The 26,456-nt window shown below is 49.1% G+C and overlaps 2 protein-coding genes across 2 annotated transcripts; both read left to right on the forward strand.

The window, feature by feature from the left end:
• The first annotated feature begins 153 nt into the window (after positions 1-153).
• On the forward strand, positions 154-3,997 carry Mrpl18 (mitochondrial ribosomal protein L18). The gene is made up of 4 exons (XM_040758159.1): positions 154-386; positions 643-829; positions 2,112-2,343; positions 3,552-3,997. Exons 1-4 carry the CDS (start codon positions 335-337, stop codon positions 3,621-3,623), a joined length of 543 nt encoding a protein of 180 aa, XP_040614093.1. The 5' UTR covers positions 154-334; the 3' UTR covers positions 3,624-3,997.
• A 3,336-nt stretch (positions 3,998-7,333) lies between these two features.
• Positions 7,334-20,673, forward strand: Pnldc1 (PARN like, ribonuclease domain containing 1). The gene is made up of 19 exons (XM_040728296.1): positions 7,334-7,513; positions 7,827-7,878; positions 8,157-8,230; positions 9,308-9,347; positions 9,951-10,074; positions 10,177-10,265; positions 10,997-11,097; positions 12,442-12,518; positions 12,713-12,856; positions 13,415-13,484; positions 13,659-13,744; positions 14,613-14,668; positions 15,646-15,710; positions 16,283-16,336; positions 16,458-16,500; positions 17,214-17,313; positions 17,558-17,730; positions 17,832-17,930; positions 18,802-20,673. Exons 1-19 carry the CDS (start codon positions 7,438-7,440, stop codon positions 18,872-18,874), a joined length of 1,596 nt encoding a protein of 531 aa, XP_040584230.1. The 5' UTR covers positions 7,334-7,437; the 3' UTR covers positions 18,875-20,673.
• The last annotated feature ends 5,783 nt before the right edge of the window (positions 20,674-26,456 follow it).

Genomic DNA, 26,456 nt, shown 5'->3' on the forward strand with positions numbered 1-26,456 from the left:
CCCGTGCACCCCGCTCGCCCAGAGCCCCAAGGCGCGTGGCGCCCCTCGGGGAACCCGCAGCCGGGCGACCCCAGCCTGAGAGTCCCGCGAGCGGCAGGGAAAGGGCCCCCGAGAAAGCCGCTACCAGAGCGTGCCCCACCCCCCCGTCTCGACGTCAGCGGTGATTGGCGGAGCACTCGGGAGCTTGTTAGTTCCGGGTCCCGCAGTGACCCACGACCTGCTGGCAGCTGTAGCCTTTCCCTCAGTGAACATGGCTGCGGCCAGTCGTTCTCTCTGACGACAGTGAGCCCAGGAAGGCAGGGCCCTGGGAGGCTCTGCCCGCGTCCCGTCCGCGATGGCGCTTCAGCCGCGGCTCTGGAAATGGCTGTCAGCTTGCGGGAAGCTGGGTAACTAGTCTCGCCCCACGTCGTTGCCTGCGCGCTGTGCAGTTTTTGTTTTCGTATTTTTGGGGGGAATTTGCAAATCCGGTTTTGCACCCGAGGTTCCGCGTGCGAAAGCGAACGCAGTAACCGCACCCGGGGGTGACCGTAGGAGGTTATGGGTCGGTGGTGATAGCCTGCTGCTGGGCCTTGTGATGGGAATGGCTAGAGCGCGCCCGTATTAGTCCTTTTAAAGGTCCACGCGGTCGTTCTCATTTCCTAGAGTGTGGGTTCGCAGCACGCTCGACCAGTTCCACGCCAGCGATTCAGCCCCAAGTGGAGACTAAGGAAAACGAAGCTGTGGCCCCAGTGTTCACCAACAGGAACCCTCGGAATCTGGAGCTCTTAGGGGTGGCCAGGAAAGAACGGGGCTGGGCCACAGTGTGGCCCAACCGTGAGTTCTGGCACAGGTAATTAACAGATGATTTGAGAATATGAGACTATGTGCTGATCCCTCTCTGAACAGGTGACACGTCAGAAATCAGGATCTAAGCCGGGCGGTGGTGGTGCACGCCTTTAATCCCAGCACTCCTGAGGCAGAGGGAGGCGGATCTCTATCTGTTCAAAGCCAGCCTGGGCTACAAAGGCTAGGGCTGCTACACGGAAAAACCCGTCTTACCTGGTGGTGGTGGTGGTGGTGGTGGCGGCGGCTCACACCTTTAATCTCAGCACTGCGGAGGCAGAGGGAGATGGATCTCTGTGAGTTCAAGGCCAGCCTGGTCTCCAAGTGCTAGTTCTAGGACAGCCTCCAAAGCTACACAGAGAAACCATATTTCCAAAAACAAAACAGAAAAAACCAACCCCCTGTCTGAAAACAACAAAGCTGAGTCCTAAAGGATGGGAGACAGTCATTTGACACGAAGGACACTCTGCTACAGGACGCTGCTAGGCTGCGGTTGGTCAGGGTCTGGGGATCCCACAGGCCTGTGTACCTGGAGTTCAGTAAATAAAGGGCTCAGTGACACATGATGGAAATAGAGTAGTAAGTACAATTAGGTTATTAGCTTGCAGATTAGGATGATTTTTAAGTGGGGAATAAAAGGAAGGCCAGTTAAAAGTCTGTTAAGAGAAACGAGATACTTTTTTATTTTATTTTATTTGTGGAGGCTGGAGCAGGGCACTTACTGAGTTTACGCAGGACCCAGGTTCAGTTCCCAGCACCCATACCTGGCTGTAACTCCAGCTGTAACCACAGACATACATGTAGGCAAAATGTTCATACACGTAAAAACATGTTTAATTTTATTTTGGGGAACTATGAGGGTTAGACCAGGGCCTTCAGCCACACAAAGAGAGTGTTCTGCCTCTGGACTGCACTTCCCAGCCCTAAGATGGCTATTTATTGAAAACATTGTATTTACCAGGAGCTATGCAGGTTGCTTTGCATTTGTGTATTTTCTTGGTTTAATTATGTAAACTACATTAGGAAGCAGGTGTAGCGGTTTTCTCCACTTTCTCTAGAGATGGAGGAATTGAAACCGAAGGGGAGATGATTAATGCTGGAGCTAGGAGTCAGACACCTACATCCCATTCCAGTTTGAAGTCCTGGGGATTGAATTCGGGTGACCAACCTTGGCGGGAAGCACCTTTTCCCACTGAGCTGTCGGAACAGCCTAGTCGCTAAATTCTTGAGAAACATACAGGCATTCATTCATTGAAGTAACTTTTTAATTCTCTTTTCACCCCACTTAGGTTACGAGTTATAAAGACGCAGCATCACATAGACGCGCTGGTTGAGCACCAGAACGGCCAGGTGGTGGTTTCGGCGTCCACTCGTGAATGGGCTATTAAAAAACACCTGTATAACACCAGAAATGTGGTGGCTTGTGAGAGTGTGGGACGCGTGCTGGCACAGCGATGCCTAGAAGCAGGGATCAATTTCATGGTCTACCAACCAACCCCCTGGGAGGCGTCCTCAGACTCGGTATCTTTGTTTCTGTATAGTAACTTAAGAGATACAACTTTGGGGCTTGCTGGTAGTGCTCACCTTTAATCCCAGCACTCGGGAGGCAGAGGCAGGCGGATCTCTGTGAGTTCGAGACCAGCCTGGTCTAAGGAGTGAAGTCCAGCATAACAGGACTACACAGAGAACCCCTGTATAGAAAACCCCAAGCCGGGCGTTGGTGGCGCACGCCTTTAATCCCAGCACTCGGGTGGCAGAGGCAGGCGGATCTCTGTGAGTTCGAGACTATCCTGGACTACCAAGCAAGTTCCAGGACAGCCTCCAAAGCCACAGAGAAACCCTGTCTCGAAAAACCAAAAAAAAAAAAAAAAAAAAACCACAAACAAAAAGATTAAAGTTTGGGGTGTTGAGGTAGAAGCAGAGACACAGATGGAGCTCTTGAATTCAGGGCCAGGTCAATAGAGCAAGTTCCATCCAGGCAGGAATAGGGTGAGACCTTGTCTCAAAAAAAAGTGCTAAGTTGGTTGTTGGTGGCACAGGTCTATAATTACAGGGGTTGAGGCAGAGGGATCTCAAGCTGAATAACATAGTAAGATCCTGTCTCATAAATTTAAAAGGAAAAGTGGAGACTAGGACTATAAATCAGTGATAGCTCTTGTGTAGCATGTTGGATGCCTTGTGTTCCATCCATAGAGCGCACGCACACACACAGGTTCAGAACTGGGCATGCAGCTCTGCTCTGAGAGCACTGCCTAGCATGTGCAGTCTAGCAACACACAGAGACAATAGAAGGCGTTTTGTTAGTTCTTGGTATTAGATATACTTACATTATTTTCTGAGGGTATTCCAGGTGTTAGGCCTGTGGCTGGGTACTGTGACAACATTTGATTTTTGCAAGTCCATATGAGCTAGAGTGTTTCCATTCTCTGCACTAACTGTAGTCAGTGGGTATTGTAAGTGCTGGATGATGGAGTGCCTGTAGTCTAGGATGTTAGCACTTCACTTGCTATCCTTAGACTGGCATCTTGCCCATGGAGTTAAAGGTGCTATCACTGATACCTTTCCACTTCCTTTTTCTTATGTTCTTAAGATCACTCAGAAAAACTCAGCAGACTGGGAGGTCAACAAGATGAAATCAGTTGTTTCTTTGTCTCTTGGGAAGCAGATGGTTTTCTGAAGGTTAACCAAATGTTTTCCTTTTTTCCCTTCTCCCCTGATCTTCAAACCAGTTAAAATGTCTCCAGAATGCCATGACAGACAGTGGTGTGGTGCTTCGGGAGCCTCGGAGAATCTATGAATGAAATAGAAGCATTAACTGTTCTGAAAGGTAAACATAAAACCGTCAGCTACTCAAGCCATGGAAAGAAAGCATCTGCATCTAAAAACAGAAAGAAAGAAAGAAAGAAAGAAAGAAAGAAAGAAAGAAAGAAAGAAAGAAAGAAAGAAAGAAAGAGGCTTTGGAGAGAGAACCAGACTGAAAGCTTCATAGCAACAATGTAACAGTGGAGAGCTATTTAAAGTCAGCCTCTTTCCACTTCTACGTGTGCTTGTGTGGTTTTGTTCTTTTAATCATGAGCTAAACTTGTCTTTGGTGAACATGACAAGTACTTAAGAGAAGCAGTCACCAGTTATAACCATTAAAAGAACAAATAAAATGTTAATAACAACCTGTAAACCCTTGCTGTGTTACTCTCTAAGCGCCTGTAGCCAGTCATCAGGGAATGAGGATTGCTTGCGGCTCAGGATGGGGGCTGGTGTTTTGCTTTGTTTTTTGTTTTTTTTTTTTTTCAGACAGGGTTTCTCTGTATTGCTTTGAAGCCTGTTCTGGAGCTTGCTCTGTAGACCAGGCTAGCTTCAAACTCACAGAGATCCGCCTGCCTCTGTCTCCTGAGTGCTGGGATTCAAGGCGTGCGCCACCAACGCCCAGCTTGCTTTGTTTTTAATGTAAGTGTAACTGTAAACTCAGATACTGCGGCCACACGCTGCAAATGCCTTATACACTTCCTTGGACTCCCTAGTGATTTCAGGCAAATATTTTTTTTCCAGACAACTCTTAAGAGAGAAACGAGTGTGAGGAGTAACCAATGGGAGGTGGAAATGATGAGTTGTGAATGTTCATTTGAGAATTCAAACCTGGCTGTAGGAAAAGCCTTAGAGTCATACAAGGGGCTGGAGAGATGGCTCAGTGTGTTTAAGAGTTTCCATGACCAGAATAGTAGCTCACACCTGGTACCACAGTTCTAGGAAATCCAACACCCACTTCTGGCCTCCACAGGTACTGCACACACGTGCACATACACACCAGCAAAATTACCCAATAAGTTATGTACTCTGTGGGACTGATCAAGACCCCCTGAATCTGGGTGTCAGTGAGGAGGCCTAGGGAATCTATTGAGCCTTGGGCAGCAGATCAGTACCCATCTCAAGTATACACACGGACTTTGGACTCCCATAGAACAATGTGAGGTGCACTCTCACCCTGAACTCTTGGGGAAGGGTCTAGGCCCTGCCCTATATGAAATGACAGACTATGGACCCCCATGGAGGGCCTCATCCTCCCTGGGGGAATGAGAGAATAGGGGGGTTGGGGGAGGGCACGGAAGGAGGGGAGGGAATGGGAGAGGGACCTGGAACTGACTTGTGAAGCAACCTCGTTTCTTATCTAAATTTAAACTGGAAAATAAAATATAAAAAAAAAGTTACGTACTCTGTTTTCTGAGTGAGAAGTTTTATTAGAAAGGGGAGGGAGGGGGAAGGAAAGAGGTAAAGAGACATGGGAGGACAGAAGAGAAGATGGAGATGGGAGCAGAAAGAGAAATAAATGTATGTATTAATACAATGCAGCCAGGTGGTGGTGGCGCATGCCTTTAATCCCAGCACTGGGGATGCAGAGCAGGAGGATCTCTGTGAGTTTGAGGTCAGCCTGGTCCACAGAACAAGTGCCAGGATAGGCTCCAAAACTACACAGAGAAACCCCGTCTCAAAAAAATAAAAAGAAAAATAAATAAAAAGAACACCATGAAGCCAGGTGGTGGTGGTGCACTCCTTTAATCCCAGCACTCGGGATGCAGATGCAGGAGGATCTCTATGAGTTTGAGGTCAGCCTGGTCTACAGAACAAGTGCCAGGATAGGCTCCAAAACTACACAGAGAAACCCTGTCTCAAAAAAATAAAAAGAAAAAAGAAAAAATACCATGAAGCTGGGCAGTGGTGTTGCAGGCCTTTAATCCCAGCACTCGGAATGCAGATGCAGGAGGATCTCTATGAGTTTGAGGTCAGCCTGGTCTACAGAACAAGTGCCAGGATAGGCTCCAAAACTACACAGAGAAACCCTGTCTCAAAAAAATAAAAAGAAAAAAGAAAAAATACCATGAAGCTGGGCAGTGGTGTTGCACGCCTTTAATCCCAAAACTCGGGATGCAGATGCAGGAGGATCTCTGTGGGTTTGAGACCAGCCTGGTCTACAGAGTGAGTTCTAGGACAGGATCCAAAGCCACAGAGAAACCCTGTCTCAAAAAACAAAACAAAACAAAAAACATGCACTGGGTGGTGATGGCACCCACCTTTAATCCCAGCACTTGTGATGCAAAGGCAAGTGGATCTTTATGAATTTGAGGCCAATCTGGTCTACACAGTTCCAGGACAGCCAGGGACCCCTGTGTGGTGTTATCTTTATTTTTGTTTTTTTTTAAGGGGGTTCAAGACAGGGTTTCTCTGTGTCTTGGAGGTTGTCCTTGAACTCCATCTTGTACACCAGACTGATCTCTGGGCTCACAGAGATCAGCCTGCTCCTTCCTGTGGAGTGCTGGGATTAAAGGCAGATGCCACCACCGCCCAGCTCTCTGTGTGGGGTTGTCTTGCTTGTCCAAATAAAGTCTATTTGAAGGTCAGAGGATGAAGCTTAATACCAGCTTATCCTAGAGATCTGTAGGGCTGTACAGACAGACAGGAAGTGAGGTAGCTGGGCGGGCAGAAACAGGATATATAAGCAGGGAGAAATACGAGCAATTCACTCTCCTCTGAGACGCTAAGGAGGTAAGTTGTGGGGTTGCTCCTTCTCTCTGATCTCAGCATTTCCCTCTACATCTGAGTTTGGCTTTAAGAACTAATAACTCCATTTACAGCCGTGTCTCAAAAAAAACTTAGGCCGCAGCTTGGGGAGAGTGGCAGCTTTCTGAAAGTTAAGTAGATGTGTAAACTAGGTGGCTTTTATCGCTGTCTTCAAATATTTTACCTCAACAGCTTTGCTTAGGAGAAAATGTATTTTGAGAAGTCATTGTTTTATTTTTTAAAAGACTTATTTATGTGCATCGGTGTTTTCCTGCATATATGTCTGTGAGGATGAATGATCCGATCCCCTGGTACTGGAGTTACAGCTGCCTTGTGGGTGCTGGGAATCCGAATCCTGGATCTCTGGAAGAGCAGCCAGTGCTCTTAACTCCTGGGCCATTTCTCCAGTTCTGTTATTTTAGAAAATTGGCAAGCATGTGTATTTTTTTTTTTCGAGACAGGGTTTCTCTGTATTGTTTTGGAGGCTTTCCTGGAACTCCCTCTGTAGACCAGGCTGGTCTCGAACCCACAGAGATCCGCTTGCCTCTGCTTCCCGAGTGCTGGGATTAAAGGCGTGCGCCACCCCTGCCCAGGAAGCGTATGCCTGTTTTTAGAACACTGACTCCCAAGGCATTCAGCATCCAACCGCACAGGAGTCATGCTGATCAACAAATACCCAAGTGAAAGCAAAGTTTTATTTTTTTCTTCCCTTGGAGTAAATACGAAGCATAGCACGTTACTCAGAAGCCCAGGTCTCTAGGAGACTGCAAGTCCAGAACTTGCAGAAGAGTGAGCATGGAGACTGGTCACCGGTCCCCTTAGGCATTTCTACAGGGTAAAGCCCCACTAGCTGATCGCCTTCAGCACAGCTGGGGGCTCTCGACGGCAACAGCCTCCCCTTCCCTAGCAAGTTCGTTAAGATCAAAGCTGTGGGCATCACATGCAAATTCGCACCTAACAGGTTCTGGCTGTAACAGGCCACACGCGACCAGGATTAAAGCCCTGCGCAGCGGAAACGCGTGGACAGCACGTGGCCACATCCGGCGCGCCTTGGAACCAGCGGCTATGGACGTAGACGCCAGTAATTTTAAACAGAGCCTCTCACGCCTGCAGGATCTTCTCGATGACGCGGACTTTGTGGGTGAGGTACCCGGGGTGGCAGGCCCTGTCATCAGAGCTGCCTGTCGGGGAGAGCCTGGGGACTGATGTGTGTGTGTGTGGCTCAGTCCTGGATGGGGCTCCAGGCCAGAGGGGCTCATAGAAGGGAGAGGAGGTTCTCCCCCTCCTGCAGGGGCCCGAAGCTCCCAAACCCACCGCCCCTGCTGTCCCTACAGCCCTGTGTGAAACCGTATGCCAGGTTCCTGTTTGGTTGATTGACCAAATGGGATTGACCATTTGCAGTGTGAAAGGTGCTTGCTCTATGCCTGACAATCGTTTATTTTGCTCTCCCGTAGGTCTCGACATAGAGTTCACAGGTCTACGTTCAAACTCGTCCCAACAGATCAGGTACGGCCCAGAGAGGCCCTCACTTGTGTCTCTTTAATTAGGCCTTGCCAGACTAGCACTGTTTCCCAGCAGGTTCCTGCTGTCTTTAATGGTTTGTGTTGGGTATTTTTCTTGGGGGGGGTTGAGTTGTTCCCACCTGTTTTTTTGGCCAAATGCAGGTAGGTGTTTCCTAATTGTGGTAACAAAGACAACCGGTCCCTGATTGAGAGTAGCTGAGCCTGCCTCAGGCCTGCATCTGAACCCCTTGCCTGTGCAATGAGACTCCCCTCTCTTCACAGTCTCTTTGATTCACCGTCCGAGTGGTACCAGAAGACCCGCCAGAGCATTCAGCAGTTTACGATATGTCAGATCGGTGAGTCTGATGTTCGATTCTTTGTTATGGATTGTTCAAGATCTCTCTCTCTCTCTCTCTCTCTTTCTTTCTCTCTCTCTTCTCTCTCTCTCTCTCTCTCTCTCTCTCTCTCTCTCTCTCTCTCTCTCTCTCTCTCTCTCTCTCTCTCTTTCTTTCTTTCTTTCTTTTTGGTTTTTTGAGACAGGGTAGACCAGGCTGGCCTCGAACTCACAGAGATCCGCCTCCCTCTGCCTCCGAGTGCTGTGATTAAAGGTGTGAGCCACCAACCCTGGCTGGAGAAGGTTTTTGGTTGGTTTTGTTTTTTTGTTTTGTTTTTTGAGACAGGGTTTCTCTGTGGCTTTGGAGGTTGTCCTGGAACTAGCTGTTGTAGACCAACCAGGCTGCCTCTGCCTTCCAAATGCTGGGATTAAAGGTGTGTGCCACCAACACCCAGCTTAATTTTTTTTGGTTTTTTTTCGAGACAGGGTTTCTCTGTGGCTTTGGAGGCTGTCCTGGAACTCACTTTGTAGACCAGGCTGGCCTCGAACTCACAGAGATCCGCCTGCCTCTGCCTTCGGCTCGAGCTTTTAAAATTTAAAGTTGATTCATCATTTGAGTGTGGCAATCAGAAGATGATATGGTGGAGTACAGTCTGTCCTACCATCTTTAAATCAGTTCCAGGGATTAAACTTGGGTCATTCAGCTTCTGTGTAAGTGCCTTTGCCCAGGATCACCTTAAGCTTACAAAATCTTCCTGTCTTAGCCTCTGGAGAAGGAATGTAGCCAAATTATTCAACTTCTAATACTCCTGCCCATACCTCCCGAGTACTGGGACTACTATGAAAATGTTGATCTGCTACTTCTGTGCTTGGGAAACTGGCCATCATTCCATTTTGGTAGTTTTAGCACAAGCTGTGGTGTGGCAGACCTCATGCTGCAGGTCTGTTTTTTGTTTTTGTTTTGTTTTTCAGGAGGGTCGTGCCCCCTGTCTGCAGTCCTCTGTCTGTGGGTGCAAAGCATGGGCATCAGTGTTTGGTCTTTGCCTGGCATCAGGTGGCTTTTCCTCAGTATTTATCACCTCTCCTGTTTTTGTTCTAGGACTGTCTGTATTTTATAGCGTTGAAGGAGAGCCGAACAAGTATGTATAACAGCCGTTACAAACAGCTTTTCCCATCTGTGTTTGGCAGCTTTGCCTTGAGCATCTGAACCACATTGGCCTGGACACTCTGTTCTGACTTCTGGCTCTTGCATACATGCTGTGCTCTGAAGTCAGGGAGTAGTGGCTTGTCTGTGTGGGGCCTCTCCTGCCCTGTGTCCCGGGCTCTCCTTTCTCTCCATCAGCTGGTCCTTGTGCGTCTTTGGGAGGTAGTAAAGTGTGGCTTTAAAAGTCTCTCAGGCACCAGCTGCACCTTTTGGGGCACCGCTGCCTGGAAGCTGTTGCAGGAGCCTGGGTGTATGTGTTGGGTGTTACCTCCCTGCTGCTCTGGCTGAATATCTGGAGCTTCTGGGTGAACCATGGACCTGTTTCTACTTTGCTCCCCAAGGACAGTACCATTGTCTGTTGGCCCCTAGACAGAGTATCTGAAATACGTTCAGATTTCAGGAAACACTCAGATCCTTAATAAATGAAATTATTCAGATCCTTAAGAAATCCCAGCCTGCCCCAGGGCCTGATATATGAGCCAGGTGGTTCATCTGTGTGTCCTGTTTGAGGTTTCTCATCACTGTCTCTACTTTATAGGTATGTAGCCCATTCCTACAACTTTTTCCTCTTCCCTACAACATTTGGGATCTTGGACTCAGAGTTCTCATTCCAGGCATCTAGTGTTCAGTTTTTGAATCAGTATGGCTTTGACTATAACAAGGTATGAACCCAGAGGAGGGGGGCTGTGCCAAGGTACCCCCCTCACTTTGCTGCCCGGCCCGCAGACAGCTCTCACTCATCCTTGTTCTCATCTTGTCTTCAGTTCCTCAAAAAAGGAATCCCATACATGAATGAAGAGCAGGAGAAGAAAATTAGGCAGAGCATCTTGCGAGGGAACTGGAGAGTTCGAAGGTGGGTCCACTCCCAAGTATCTTTGCCCTCCTGTTTCCCACCTCTGTAGATGGGAGGCTAGCCCATCCAACCACACCTGACTGGAATGGCTTTGGCCAATCTCCTTTCAACTCCCATGTGAACTTTTTTTTTTTTTTTTTGGGAGGTGAGTGTCCAGTCTGATCCTTTTGGGGGGGGGATTTATAGACAGGGTTTCTGTGGCTTTGGAGGCTGTCCTGGATTTGTAGACCAGGCTGGTCTCAAATTCATAGAACCGCCTGCCTCTGCCTCCTGAGTGCTGGGATTAAAGGCGTGTACCACCACCTTTTTTTTTTTTTTTGTGAGGCAGGGTTTCTCAGTGTAACAGCCCTGGCTGTCCTGGTATTCAATTTGTAAACCAGGCTGGCCTTGGACTCATTGAGATCTTCCTGCTTCCCAAATGTTGGGATTAAAGGCAAGTACCACCACCGACCTGCGAAAAGGGGGAGGTGACTTCCTGTTTTTCCTTTCAGTCTGTGCCTGATGCCTGGAACTGGAGTTGAAGGTTAAGCCACCAGGTGGTGCTGGGAAGTGTGAACCTGCTTCCTCTAGAAGAGCACCTCGTGCTCTTAACTGCTGAGCCATCTCTCCAGCCCTTAGTTTGAGTTTTGAATCTTACTTGGAGCTTAGATTTCTGACAGGAGAGAGGGTGCATCCATGTCCTTGTCTTCTTATGTTTCCACCAACATTTCTGCTTCTCTGTCCATTTTCAGTTCTCTGGATAAGGACCAAATTAAGGTGGTGATTGATAAGGTGACTCGGTGGCTGGACCTGGCTGAGGAAGATGACCGGATGACTCTTCCTGGTATTTATGGTAGGCAAGAGGCCATTTCCCCCCATCTGGGAGCACAGGGGTGGTCAGAGCAATGCACCAGGGGGTGGAGAATACATCCTGATCTCAGATGCTTGACATTTTCTCAGGAGGTAGCTAGTCCTGACCTGAATTCCCAAGTTGCAACAGCTTTGTAAACTGCATCCGACTCAGAAGCCGTTGTTTCCATCCCACTGCTTGTCTTAGTAACTTGAGGCAATCCATTACCATGTAGCGATGCTCAGAGCAGCATCTGTAGACCCTTTGCCATGAGCCTGAAGTCAAAACTCTCAAGGTTGCTCCTCTCTGACATTTAAAATTTTTTTTTTTGGTTTTACAAGACAGGGTTTCTGTGTATTGTTTTGGAGGCTGTCGGTCCAGCCTCTGCCTCCCGAGATCTGGGATTAAAGGCGTGTGCCACCACCGCCCGGCTCTCTGACATTTTTATAAATCACACTCTTGAAGATTAATCTATGTGTACAGTGTTCTGCCTGCATGTATGCCTGTAGGCCAGATGAGGGCACCAGATTTCACTACAGTTAGTTGTGAGCTACCATGTGGTGCTGGGCATTGAACTCAGGACCTCAGTGCTCTTAACCCCTGAGCTATCTGTCTAGCCCAGCTGTGACATCTTAATGTTTTTGTGCCATTGTCCTGGTGCTGTAGTGATTAGGGTAAAATCTGCCTGCACGTGGCACAAGCTATGGTAGCCACTTTACTCTTCCTAACACTCAGTCTCAGAAAGGAAACTGGTGGGAAGCCTTAGCCTTTGGTGAAAAAGTGTGACAACAGCATTGTTGCTATGGATAGCAGAGTGGCTGTATTGGGGACCAGCACCTGGGTGTACATGTATTGGAGATCAAACTGGGTGACATCTCCAGCCCCAGCTACTGTTTATGCCTGCATATATGTATATGCACCAATGCATGTCTGGTATACACGTGGTCATTGGATCTCCTGGAACTGTAGTTGCAGATGGTTGTGAGCCACCATGTGAGTGTTGGGAACAGAGTCCAGGTTTTCTTAGACTGTGTATGTAGACTGGACTGGCCTTACGAAGATCTGGTTGCCTCTGCTCCAGAGTGCTAGGAGCAAAGGGATGCACCACCCCACTCACTATAAATATTTTTGTTTTTGTTTAACTTTTTTGCTACTGAAGTCTCTTTTGCGAGTTGTAACTAGTACTAGTTTCTAACAGGTTTAATGTCAACAGCTGCAAACAACCACATGAGTGTCTCTAGACCATCCCAGCAGGCTTCTGGTGTACCTCACCAGTCCTTCTCCCAGGGGAAGGAAAGTTTGATAGTGTCCCAGGGTCTCTGTGTGTCTTCTATTTCCTCACTGCAGGATTTCAAGCCGTTGAAGTTCAAATGGTCCTAAGGCAGGCCCTCCCCAACATCTGGACTATGCTGAGAGACGAGGGGGTGAGTCCTCACCTAGCTGTGCCTTCTTAGCGGCTCCCTCTCAGATCTGTGAAAGAGGGTGTGTGTGTGTGTGTGTGTGTGTGTGTGTGTGTGTGTGTGTGTGTGTGTCCGTCCGTCCCTTCATGTGAAAGACATCAGCTTTCCCGCTGCATCCCTGGGTGCTCACCTGGCCATGCCTCTCTCTTTCGCTGCAGGTTGTTGTGAAGAAGGTCAGTGAGCCTTACCGATGGTACCTCGAGAATGCCTCTTGTGATCAAATGAGGTGTTGGAGGGAGGAGATTGTGCTCTCTGCAAGAGGCTTTTCCGTCTTTTTCCAGATGTTGGTGAGGGCAAAAAAGGTAGGAAACATATCTTTTTGTTTTTTCCCCATCTTGTGTATTAATGGTGGTGGATTTTGAAGGCTTTGTTAACAAAATTATCTTTTCACTTAACCTTCAGAAGGCCAAGAAGAGATGTTTTTTTTTAAATAGTGATTCTTGGAGTAGGGACATGGTTTCAATGCATCTGATCTGATGCTCTCTTCTGGCTCCAGGCAGCCCAAACACCCATTATAGAATGACTTATTAGTAAAATTTTCAGGTGACTTTTGTTTTTGCTAAGTAGTTTCCTGGACCCAGACTTGTTTTCCCATGGTGGGATTCTGGAAAGACCATGCCTGTGAGATGCTCCTATGTCTTTGCCTTTGTCCCTTGCAGCAGCACAAAATTTTTAATTACCTAAATAAAATTGCCTCGAGTCTACTGTTCTCACCTCTGCCCGTCTCCCTCCCCCTCTCCTTCCCTTCCTTCCATCTCAGCAGTCCCATTACCTTGCGTGAGAGTCCAGACAGCCGTGCTGGCTTGTCAGGTGGTCCAGAGCTATGACCTTTCTCTTACCTGTGGCTTTATTCCATGTAGCCCCTGATAGGACACAATATGATGATGGACCTGCTGCATCTCCACGAGAAGTTTTTCAAACCTCTCCCAGGTAGGGGTGAAGCCTTGTAGCCATAGAAAATGATAGTAACGCGGCTGGGGCTTTGAAGTCCTTGATGAGGATAAGGGGCATTTCCAGTTCTTGTCTGTACTCGGTGGAGTGGGTCTGTGCTATTCCCATGAACCCACACATTCACGGGTCCCCCATCTGGACCTTCCTCCTCAGAAAGCTACGATGAATTTAAACAGAACATCCACAGCCTTTTCCCTGTCATCATTGACACCAAGAATGTGACGAAAGACATCTGGAAGGTAATGAACGCATTGCTTTGGAGTAGGGGATGTTGAGTATACAGGAGACACCTTTCTCTGGTTTTTAACCTATTCCAGACCCTAGTTGTGTTGTATGTGTAAGTAGATGGTGTACTTACTCACTTGGCAGCAAAGCAATAATTTTGTGGGGGGGAGGGCTAGGTACTCTGGCTGACCTGGAATTCATGACAGTCCTCCTGTCTCAGCCTTCCACTACTGGGATCAAAGGTGTATGCCATCATGTGGCTTATTTTAGAGCTCAGTGTGTTTATCAACTGAGGGACCCCTCAGTCTGAGGAAACTTAGGAGTCACAGGTTCTCTGACAGAGTTAAGGTTACCAGAGAGGTTGCAAACTGATCCCAGCCCCACTGTCTACTCCTTGTGGTCTAGAGTGGAGCCAAGTGATACTTGGAAAGCTCCCCACATGGCCGTCCTGTAGCCCAGGTAACCCTACATTTGGGGAAAGGAGGCACAGAATTACTTTCAATCCTTTCTGGAATTAAACAGAGTGACAGCTAGGGGACGCCATTAGTGTTCCAGCCTTGGGATAAGGGCTTAAAGTGACTGGGTGAGGAGGGCAGCAGAACTCAGAAGGGGGCTTCAGTGCAGTTTGATCTTGGGATTTCAGTAATCTGAAGTCACCCCAGGCACTTGTGGCCCATGTCTCGAGTTAGTTCTGAGTGACACTTCTAGCCAGGGCTAGCGGGACATCTATCTCCTGGTCTCCTGAGGCTGGAATGAAGGAATAAGGACAACTGGGTCACCAGGGAGGGGAAGGAGGCCAGGGTTTGCCAGGCCCATGTAGGGACCCTGTCTCTGAGGCCTGCAGCAGATGTTGACCCCAAGCTCTGCTTTGCTGTCCCGCAGGAACTGCGTTTCCCACGGGTCTCCAACCTGTCAGAAGTGTACGACGTGCTGAACAGGTGAGGACAGTGCTTCTGGAGCAAGGCCTGTGGCCTCAGCTGCCCAGGCCCCGAGGGATCCCTGAGAACTTACTCCAAGCCCCCAGTTCTGACGTTGCATACCATTGGCATGCTTTGCCTTGGGCAGCAAGACTACTTTTGGGGTGCAGCCCCACCTCCGTTTCTCCTCTTGCCATCCCCATTTAAAATTTAAAACCAAGCTACTCACTTTCTGAGACTCCTCCTGGCTCCCGTGGTAAGCCTGTGGGGTTTGGCATGGACGTGTATAAATAGGAAAAAAGAGTCAGAACTTCACCAGAGGGAGGAAACCTTTGAGATGCCTAAAACTGCTGTGGTAGCATGCATGTCTGTTCCTGGAGACAAGCCTTGTCTTTGGTCCCTTTAGTAGCCCCACCCATGCCCACTGCTCAAGACTGCCCTCCAGTGCCTTCAAGCTGCCTGTTCATGCGGTGTCCAGATGTTTTCCACAGCCTGGAACAATCTATTAGAAGTCCCTGTTATCTTTCTCTTGTTCTGTGGTCTTGTCAAGACCTTATCTGTCCATGCTTAGATCCGTGCCTTTTATTTTCTTATTTTTTGGGGGTGGGTGGGTGTTGAGACAGGGTTTCTCTGTGTAACAGCCCTGGTTGTCCTGGAACTCACTCTGGTCTTATTCACAGAGACCCACCTGCCTTTGCCTTCTGAGTGAGTGCTGGGACTAAAGGCGAGCGCTACCATGACTGGATCTGTGCCTTTTAAAAAGATGTGCTATGCATCCAGGCCTTGGTGGCACACGCCTTTAATCCCAGCACTCGGGAGGCAGAGGCAGCCTGGTCTACAGAGTGAGTTCCAAAACAATACAGAGAAACCTGTCTCAAAAAACCAACAACAAAAAAAAAGTGCTGAGCAGGTATCTATATAACTTAAGAAGCTTGGGGACAAGAGGAGTTACTTTTAGTGAGTTGATTTTTACACCCACCCTTTTATTCTCCTAATAGTGACTTGAATCCCACTAATAATTCTGGGCCAGAGATTATGCACGGAAGAGACTGTGAAAAATACGGTATGTCCCTGAGCTCCTGCCCCCTTGCTCAGTTGGCCAGGTGCCCTGGTGTAGATGGGAGTTTGTCTTACCTGGTCCCATAGCCATTTAGTCCCAAATAAACACGCAGGCTTATAAACCAGCCTATGGCTCAGGCTTCTTATTGGCTGTCTCTTAACTCATTTCTACATATGTATCTGCACATGATCTTGGCTATCTCCTTGTCCTCTTCCCAGCTTTCTCTTAGTCTGTTTGCCTTGCCTATACTCCTGCCTGTCCACTGGCCGGAACAACTTTACTCATCAGCCAATTAGAGAAGCATACAGAAGGACGTCTCCCGTCACCTGGGGCTGAGCTGAGGGCTCCATGGTTCCCGGGCAGCAGGCTGCAGAGGCTTGGGTGGGGTTCCTCCCTGGCCTGCCTTGCTTTGCCCTACACAACTCAGAATGTTCAGAGCACAGAAGCCCGTTTCCTCTCAGTGTCTACACGGCAGGGACCAGGGTGAAGGAATGTACTGGAAGGAGCAGGGCGTGGTGGGTGACTGGGATGGGACTTCCTTCTTACACATGTTCTCTTTTGGAAAATCACTTCAGTTGAGACCAAGTGCCCCCATGAGGCTGGATACGACGCCTTCCTCTGCGGGTCAGGTAACGTGTTCCCTAATTAATAGAGCATTCTGCCCTGGTGATGTGTACTGGGTTCATGCTGTGTTGAGTTTGTACTTTTCCACAAGCCTTGAGTGGTTACATCTCTAGTTTTCTCTTCCAGTTCTTTTGAAAGTGGCGCACTTACTCCTGGAGAAGGTCTATGGGTAAGTGTCCTCCCTTCCATTGTCTTACTAAGTCCTTAGATCTCAACCAGGGCCTCTGGGGCATGGGACCACCATAGAGAAGGAATGTGTAGTATATGGGTTTCTCACCCAGAGCCAGCCAGTGTTGAAGCAAGGTAGTCTGCCCCAAGGAGCCCTTTCCAGCTGCCCCGCCTTCTGCCTGAGAGCTGGGATACATCAGGGGACCCACATAGCAGGGTTTGACTAGAGAAGTTCCTGGCTCGGTGCTTGTCAGATCCCTGCCGATTCTGGGATGTAGCTGGTGGAGAGCTGGCAAGGGATGGCCTTTATTTGGAGTCAAGGGTGATGTCACTTCGGAGAGTACGAAGTAGAGCTTCCTCCATCCAGACAGGGGCCTTGTTCTCCAAGCCTACTGTCGGTGCTGGTCAGCAGAGACCAGCAGCTCTTGGTCTAAACTGTGTGTGTGAAGGAAGCCCACCAAAATGAGCCCCGAGACTTGGCAGAGATGGAAAGGGGAGGTGCCTGAGGCAGCCCCCTTCCCTGCTTCCCTACCAGAACCTTAGCTGTGAGCCACCACGTGGTTGCTGGGAATTGAACTCAGAACCTCTGCAAGACCAGCCAGTGCTCATAACCTGGGCCATCCCTCCAGCCCCTCAGAACCTTAGCTGTGCCTGATGATCTGTGTAAAAACCTCTGTGCCTGACTGAGTGCTTCTGGCTTTTCTCTCCCTGCAGTAATGATTCTGTGGACGAACTCACTTTCTCTCAGTACCTGGATGTGCTGGAGCCCTATGTGAACCAAGTGAATCTTATCAGAGCTGGGGTTCCTAAAATTGTGAGTATGTCTCACTGCTCTCTGACTGGCCTAGCTCAGGTCTGTAGTGAGCCTAAGGCTCTTTGACGTGCTGTGGGGTCCAAGGAGGAGGTTCACTGCCCATGTTTCTTCTGTTTTCCTGACACAATCTGTGTAGACTCCCACCTTCCTCCTTCCTCACCTTCCTGAGCAGAGCATCTGGGGTCTTAGGCATTTTCAGGTGTACAAGGCATCATATGAGTTTCTCTTGGTTTTGTTTGCCTAGAACCTTTCTGGCCCAGATTACCCCAGTATCCGGCCTCCCGTGCTCATCCTCACCGTCAAGAGTCCTGAGGTCACCGAGCATCAGGTCTACCGGGAGTTCCAGAACCTTTGCAAGTTCGATGTCAGGCGGTTCACTGCAAACCAGTTCCTGCTCCTGACCAATAAGTTTAAAGAGTAGGTATCTGACTCCAAGACCCTCTCTATTCCCAATGCCTCATAGTGGCCGTGTGCGGCTCCATCATCTGCTGACTTGTGCAAACTCCCTTTGTTGGCAGTGCCCGCAGTGTCTTGAAGGAGTACAAAAACCACCCAAACTTACAGATCTCCCTGTACCGGTACTGGAAACATTCCCCCAACATCACCTGCCTGTTAAGGTGAGTCACCTGCCTGCTGAGGTCCCATTTGGTTTGGTTCCAGTTCCTCACTACTAGCTGAGTTGTCAAGTGGTTGTTGACAGGTGTGAAGTGGAGCTCATTCATTCATTCATTCATTCATACCATCTCACTGGAGTTGGGTCCTGCTTTACCAGTGGACCAAAGTGAAACTCTCAGCTAGTTGGGGGGGTAACAGAAATAAGGATGTGAATAGAGGTGTTGGTGATTTGAATGTTAATATGAGAACGGGTAGGGGTGAGGAGAGGCCTGGGTAGGAGTGCAGAGGGGATGATGGACGTCTCGGTAAGATTCAAGGAAGCAAGGGCTGAGGAACCTTGAATGGAGAGCGGGGGCCCAGTGGAGGAGCAAGCACAGGGAGGAGGTGTGGATGTAGGAGGAACCAGGTGAGGGATGGAGAGGAGGGATACAGTCCACCTCCCATTCGCAAGAGCCTCACTGTCTCCTGTGCCAATGGGGGGGCCTCATCAGGGCAAGGGTGGCTGGGTGACTGGAAGGGGATCAAGCAAGCTGCACCCCGAGAAAAGGCTAAGTCGAATTTGATGTCTGGGCCCAAGTGACTGGAATACCAGACTTGAAGCTTCGTGGGGCACCAAAGGCAGTCTCTGACCTCCACCTCTGGGGGCGGCTTGTCTGGATTGACCCCCGAGAGGCAGACATTCACCGTTGGCATCTGGAGAGAATGGTTGAAAGGATGTTTGTGCTGGGGATGTAGAAACTCAGGCCAGCAGCCTGGGACACTTGAGACAACATTGGGAGGAGAGGATGGAGAGCAGAGCCTGTGCCAGTTGCCACTGGTTCCCAGGCAGGCGCCGCCCCGCCAAGGCCTCTGACTTGAGTCTTTATCTTACAGAGTCTGCGGCATCATCACTACCTGGGCCGCGATTGCACTTGTCCTGGGCAGATTCGGCCCCAGACTGCATTGAGCCCCCTTGACTACTGCCGGAGCTTCCCAGGATGGCCCTCATGACTTGTCTGTATAAACAAGTTTGTTTTCAGGCAGACCTGTATGGTGGTCCTTTTATTATTTTGTTCTGTTCTGAATGTGAGATTCTGTATCTTTGTACATGGCCAATGCATTCCTTCCTATAAACTGCTGGGGGAAGTCCTGGCCACTTGGGTTGGAGCCCAGAATTTTTTGATGGGTATGTGTGAGCGAAGGGGCTATTGGGACAGGAACTGACAGAGACAAAGGAAGGAGCTGCACTATGGCTTCAGAAGCTGTGAGTACCACACTGCAGATGTCTGGCCAACACTAGGATACAAACACCAGTAAGACCTCCAGGGCTCCGTCTGCGCTCATGGAACTGGAGGAGCGCAAACATGGAACAGGTCGGCCAGGGGGGAGTTGCAGGCAGTCACGCTGAAGGCGGAGCATGCAGTGCTGGCACAGAAAGGGGTGTCCGTCACCCAGTTGTGGGACTCCCAGGGTGACTGCTGATTCTGCCCCAGCCAAGCAGAACAGGTGTGCGAAGTTCATAGTCTGTGATCGGTCAGCCCTACTATCATGTTACTGCTCAAAGACTGGACACGGCCTTCCCAAGACCTCAGTTTTCAAGACGAAGAGACAAGCCAGAACTCCGACTACCCAAGCCCCCTAAGTTGTGGAAGGTCGCAAACTCAGTTTCGCCACCCTGCTTCTCTGTGAGGGGTTAAGAGGCCTCTCGGGTGTCTCTTCCTTTGATTCCCCCCCACGTTCATCTCTCTTCCAAAGAAACCTCAGCTCTGGGCTAAGGTGGTTTGTATTCCTGCTTGCAGATACCTGGTCCCCTCCACCCTCACCCCTGGCTTCTGTAGAGACCTCCCTTGTGGTCCCTGTGGTCATGTCTTGACACTGGTTTGCAGGGTTCCATCCCACATCTTTGTTCTGCATGGTCCCCTGGTGTCTACACTTCACCGTCCCATGGTAGAAGCCGCCTTCCTCAGCGGGATTTAGTGGAGAGCTGTGGAGGTGTGCAGGACGGATGACTGGGGGAGCTGTCTGAGGTAGTCTCCGTCATCTGACCTTTCTGTCCAGAGTCAGTCCCACCATCTTATTTCCCTGTACTCCTCTGGTTCCAGGGTCTTAGATAGCTTCCATCACATTGGATGTTTTTAATTTTTTTTTGAGATCAGGATCTCTATGTAGCCCTGGCTGTCCTGGAACTTGTGTAGATCCAGGCTGACCTCAAACTCAGATCTGCCTCCCAAGTGCTAGGATTAAAAGCATATGCCACCACTGCCTGGCATGGGTTTTCCATGGGACTCGCACTTAGTTTTGAGGTCCCTGTAGCCTGCTGCCCACACAGGGCCTGAGGCAAGCCAGCCCCAGCTTCCCACCAGCCCAGCTGCTGGGACACTTAGCTGTTTGGATTGCTCTTTATCAGCATGCTTTTTTCTTCATAACTTCACTCAACAAACTCTTCAGAATGTAGGAGGGCTGCCGTGGACAGGCCATGATGAGTTTTTAGAGCTGTGAAAAAATAAACCAAATAAAGCCTCTAGCCAGAGCCCACTTGGAGAGTCCAGGCATCCTGGCGCTCATCCATTGCCTCTGCTCCAGCTTTCCAAATTTCTGAGTAAATCTCAAAAGCCAAGAATTTGACTTTTTGGGCACGCCTGCCTGCTCTCCCCTGAGATGATTGAAGGAAGGACCTCTAAGGAGGAAGATGAGGACCTTCACTTACAAATCACAATGTTTGCCTCAATTGCTGTTCTATAAATAAAGGATAATTTCAAACCAGTATTTGATTTGACTGCTGTATTTGATTCTGTATTCCTCGGTGGCCCAGTGCTGCATCATAGTGCATGAAAAGGGTTCATTCCTAGGTTACCAAGTTCAAGGTCTCACCCACCCCTGCTTTCCTTCCCCCTCTCCGAAGAAATCATGGTGAGAAGATAAGTGCACCTTGAAAACCTTGGGCCTTGGCACCTCTCTCTAGGCCTCATTTCCTGCAGGGCCACTGCCTCCCGGTGGCACCACCCAGTGACCCAGCCTTAATGCACTGTCTGAAACTTAGCGGTGCAGGTCTTGGCCCCTTATTCCCTTTAGTTTTAGGAACTGCCCTGAGCCAGACACCGTCCCGTGCCCTGTTTTCCTGCAGTAGTGAGAGCCTGTGCCCAAACCACCCAGTCTTGCACTGGTGGGAACCTTTTCTTGGGTTTTCAGCACCACTGTCGCTTCCAGGTCACATGATTGCGCATCAGCCAGGTGTTTGCCCACACGCCGCTTCTACAGAGGCCACGCCAGGCCACCATGTCCAACAAGTGCTCTGCTCTTCGTCCTTCACTTAGCTCTATCTTCCTCCCCTTGAAGGAGGCTCTGGGGCAGAGTCCACAGGATGAGCCTTAGCCCCGTGCCCATGTTATGTGTGTAACTGTTAAGGGTATGTCTAAACGTCCTTGGAGTCCAGAAGGGGATGGCTGACCTAGATCCCAACTTGCTGGTGGTTGTGGGCTGCCTAGTGTAGGGACTGGGAGCCAAACTTGAGTCTGTGCTCTTAACCACCGAGCTGTCTCTTCAGACCCTCAGGAAAGGCTTTGAATGTTACAAGGGGGAAAGTCACACAGACTAGAGCGATAGGTCCCCTCCCATATTTTATCATTAACGTAGGACAGGATTCCTAGCTTTTCTTCCCCTCTCACGGCTCCTTTTCACCTATGATATTTCAGTGATCTCATGTATCAGGTATACAAATCAAGCATTTAAGCCGGGTGGCGTAGTGGTGAGTGCTTTGAGACTCGGCACTCAGGAAGGTGGATCTCTGGGGTAGAGGCCAGTCTGGTCTACATAGTTCCAGAACAGTCAGAGCTGTATCCTAAGACTATCTCAAACAAAGTGTTAACTAATAATTACAACTTATTCTTTGGTATACATGTAATTTTAACTTTAAAGATTTTCAAACTAATGATATAACTGCTTGTTTATTTTAATATAAAGAACTAAATCTTGGCCGAATATTCAACGCCTCATCAGTCTTTTTCAGGATTGGCTGATATTCTGATTTTATAATTGTCAGTTCTGAGGATACGAGGATACGATTTCATGTAAATTCATAGTACAAAGTGGTAAAAGTATGTTTGGGGCCATTTCAGAAATTGTTGGAATTACATACCAACCCTGAGCCAAAATTCATGTTACTTTTTTTTTTTTTTTTTTTTTGGCTTTTCCAGAAGGGTTTCTCTGTAGCTTTGGAGGCTGTCCTTGTAGACCAGGCTGGTCTCAAGCTCACAGAGATCCACCTGCCTCTGCCTCCCTAGTGCTTGGATTAAAAGCATGGGCCGCCACATCTGGCTTTATGTTACATTCTTACAGATGAAATTTAAGCAACTCAACCAGAGAATTTTAGAATCCAACAATTGTTTAGAATCAAAATTGTTGCAATCCGAGGATACACTGATACATGCTGAGGAATTATGGGAGGAGTAGTCTGCCTTAATTTTCCCTAATGAAACCAATATATGTGCAGGAAGCTTTGCGCCTGTGGTGAGGACAGGACAGGTCATAGCACGTGACAGTCTCAGGTCTGTGCTTCAGGCAGCTTTTGTCGGTGCTGTGTGGGGTGACAGCGTGCCCAGGGTGAAGTCACGTGATGCCGGAAGGGCTGTGGGCAAGGGAGTCCTGTAGACGGTGAGCATATGCCCTGCTGCTGCCACAGATCCTTGCTGATGGAACTGAAAGTTCATGAAATGATGGAGTCTAAATTATAGATACACCAGACCCAGTATAAACGATAAGTGGAGTTTTATTGGGGAAAGAACTTACACAGGAAACAGTAAATGGCTCTTCCTGCTCCAAGGGTGCAGACCCTGCCTCAACCCGCCCACCATCCTCTCCCTTTAACTGATCACTCCTGCATCCGTAACCACGCCCAAAAGGCGTGGCCGCTGTTTCAGGTTCGCAGACAAATGTATTGCTACAATGAAATACATCTGACAAAGCAGAAGCGGACGTTAGTTCAGCCCACACTGCGAGAGCATGTCTGTCACTTACCTTCACTTGCCCAAACAGTGTGCTGGCCCTCACATTGTACTCCTTGGATTAGGCAAATGAAGGGTTCCTCAAAGCCCAGCAGGGAATTCTCAGAAGGTAAGGGTGAAAATTTAGGAACCATAGCTGGTGATGGTGGCACACACAATCTCAGCACTTGGGAGGCAGAGACAGGCAGATCTCTGTGAGTTTGAGGTCAGCCTGGTCTACAGAGCATGTGCCAGGACAGCTAGGGCTATACAGAGAAACCCTGTCTCAAACAAAAGACCGTCCATAACAGTGGCATTTGCTGCTGAGTGCTGGTAGTTGGTGTGGCGACCTCCGGCGATGGACGCAGTGTCCCCCAGACACATCATTCTCCTCCCACAGATGAAGTACCCGAACCCTAGGAGACTGGGGAAGTTGATCAGGGGACAGAGCTGAGCAGGGTCTGAACGTGGGTGGTATCAGCTGCCCCTGGACATGTGTGTGCAGGTTTCGGTGGAGCTACACACAGTGTGACCCATAGAGGAGCTTTGTCAGGAGATGGGGACAAGGGACTCTGATTCCTGCCAACACCCCCACAGGGTGAGAGTCCTGAGTGGGGGTCTCCAACAGGCTTCCTGCTTTGGGTCCTGGGCCGGTGAATGGTGCCTGGGTCTGCAGCATGATGGACTTCTTCTGCTGAGTCATCTCTCCAGCCCCTGCTCCCACCTTCTGAGTGCCTGGACTATAGTCATTTGTTACGATGCCTTTGGGGCCCTGGGAATCAAACCCGGGGCTCTATGCATGCTAATCAGTCTACCAACTGAGTTACATTCCGTCTCCCTTGAAATAATTTCTTTTTGTTTTTCAAGACAGGTGCTTTGTGTATAGCCCTGGCTATCCTGGAATCGCTCTGTAGACCAGCTGGCCTTGAACTCACAGAGATCTACCTGCCCTGGCCTCCCAAGTGCTGGGATTAAAGGCGTGCTCCACTACTATCCATCTTGACACAGATTTGTTTTAGGTTACTTTAGAGGGATGGAAACAGGGGGCTCAGGAGCTAAAGGTCATCTTCCACTGCTTACTGAGTTCAAGACCAACCTGGGTTACTTGTCTCAAGAAAGCTAAGAACTATTAAGCCCAGCACTGTGGGTGAGGGGGCAGGGGCAGGTGGAATTCTATGATCTTGATGCCAGCCCAGTCTACAAAGTGAGTTCTAAACCAGCTAGGGCTAAATAGTGAAAGCCTGTCTTAATAATAATAATAATAATAATGATAATGATAATGATAATAATAATAATAATAATGAGCCAGGCGGTGGTGGCACACGCCTTTAATCCCAGCACTCGGGAGGCAGAGGCAGGCAGATCTCTGTGAGTTCGAGGCTGGGCTGGACCGACAGCCTCCAAAACAATACAGAGAAACCCTGTCTCGTAAAAACCAAAATAATAATAATAATAATGATAATGAACTAAAGCCAAAATATAACTTTAAAAAGCCATTCAATTTTATTTTATTTTTATTTTTTATTTTTTTTATTTTTTTTTTTTTCGAGACAGGGTTTCTCTGTGGCTTTGGAGGCTGTCCTGGAATTCGCTCTGTAGACCAGGCTGGCCTCGAAAGATCCGCCTGCCTCTGCTTCCCGAGTGTTGGGATTAAAGGCGTGCGCCACCAACGGCCCTGCAAGCCATTCAATTTTAATCCTCCCTGCAAGCAAGCACTGTCGTCTGTCTCGTCCTTTATTCGTGTTGACAGCCACTTAGGGGATGCAAATCCAGGCACACCCAAGACTTAATCTGCAGGTGTGTGGTGAGTGCATGGGAGCAGACTTCTGAGCTCGCCACCACTTCCACACTCAGGAGCTCACCCTGCCCCCAGGACTTCCCCGTGCCCTCGCTCCAGTAATTTTGGGGCCTCAGTCTGGGAAGGCTCTTAGTCCCACTTCCATAATAGTCCAAGTGCGGTGACTCCGGACAGGGACGAGGAGGACTCGCGTCTGCCCAGGCCTGCTTTTCTGCCGCCTGGAGTCAGAGAAAGCCCGGAGCGGTGGGGCTGGCTCACTCTGCTTTTCCTTCTGGCTTTTTCAAGCGAGGCAAGGGTGTGGGGTCAAGGGCATTGAGGCATCAGGAATGCCCGAGAGCCTGCCTGTGCATTTCTCCCTAACTAAGGTCAGGCCAGTCAGCTGGAGGGAAGGACAAGGCTACCTGGATACCTGGTGCGGCCTGATGGCGTTTTTAGATTGTTTACTTTTAAAGATTCTTTTTTTAAAATTGTTTTTTAATTACGTGTACGTTGTGCACATGCGTGTGTGTCTGCATGGGGGTGTGACCGTGTGAGCGCAGGTGCCCATGGAGGCTGGAGGACAGAGACATTGGATCCCCCTGGAGCTGGAGTTAAAGGTGGTTGTGGACCACCTGGTGAGGGTGCTGGGAACTGAACTCTGGTTGTTAGTATTCAGGCATCTGTACTGGCCCGTCCTTGGGGTCCTGACAGGACATGCCCTCAGCTGCAGCCACTAAGAGCACCACCTACTTGTGCCTATTCACCATGTTCCCTTTTAGAAGGGCCCTGCCCACCTCCCGTCCTTCCCACCCATCTCTCCCTCTTTACTCTCTCCTCTCTCCTGCTGCACCTGTCTCCAGAGTCCGGTCTCCCTCCCTCCTTTCCCCCTTTATGATCCTTTTCCCTATTAAAAAACCCTCTGCTTGAACCCTGTCACATGGCATCTTTCTCTCGTGCTGCTTTTCTTAAATTACAACACCAGTCGTCTGGAAGAAGACTACCTCTCGATGCTTGAAACTTCCTGGAGCTGGAAAGAGACGGTGCACAGGTCCTGGCCTCATGGGTTGATCAGCCTAAAGGCTGAGGGGGATCCAGACAACACAGGCTTACCATGTAGCTTTCCCAACACCTTAGACAAAACCACAGAGAGTGCATCCTCAAGAAATGTTTATAAGTGAACAGACGACAACAGTGTTGTAACAGCATTTGGCATCATCTCTTCTTATATGGGAACAAAAGCATTTTTTATGATGATTTAATTTTTAAATATTTACACTGTTTATTTGTGGGTGGGTGGGTGCATGCGTGTGTGGAGGTTAAGTTGATACTCTTCCCACTGCGTGGGAGCCACCTCAGGTTGCCAGGGTTAGCGGCAAGCACCCTTTACCTACTGAGTCCTCTCACCTGCCGGGCTCCAGATGCCTACACGGTTACCAAAACAGAGAGACACATACATCCAGAGTCAGTCCCCAGTGATACAAAATATGAAATAAAATACTGCCCTGAACTGACTGGAATCAGGGTCAGGAAGGTCGGACTCAGTGGAGCATCAGATCTGACTGACTTGCCAACTCCTTCAAAGAGCGTCCTTGACACCCCCAGGGAGCCCCTGAGGTGCTGTCAGGATTTTAAATCACTTCATCCATTTATAACTCCTCCGGTCACTAACTCGGTTCTCCAAAGCAGAGTGAATCCTGGTGTTGGAATAAGTGACTGCAAGCCACAGGGCAGAGAGTAAGGAAACCTCCCTGGGACTGCTTTAGGTAAGTCACACGCTTGTTCCTCTGCCCGTT

Source organism: Mesocricetus auratus, unplaced genomic scaffold (genome assembly GCF_017639785.1).
Source record: "Mesocricetus auratus isolate SY011 unplaced genomic scaffold, BCM_Maur_2.0 Super-Scaffold_100018, whole genome shotgun sequence".
In the NCBI taxonomy this organism is placed as follows: Eukaryota; Metazoa; Chordata; class Mammalia; order Rodentia; family Cricetidae; genus Mesocricetus; species Mesocricetus auratus.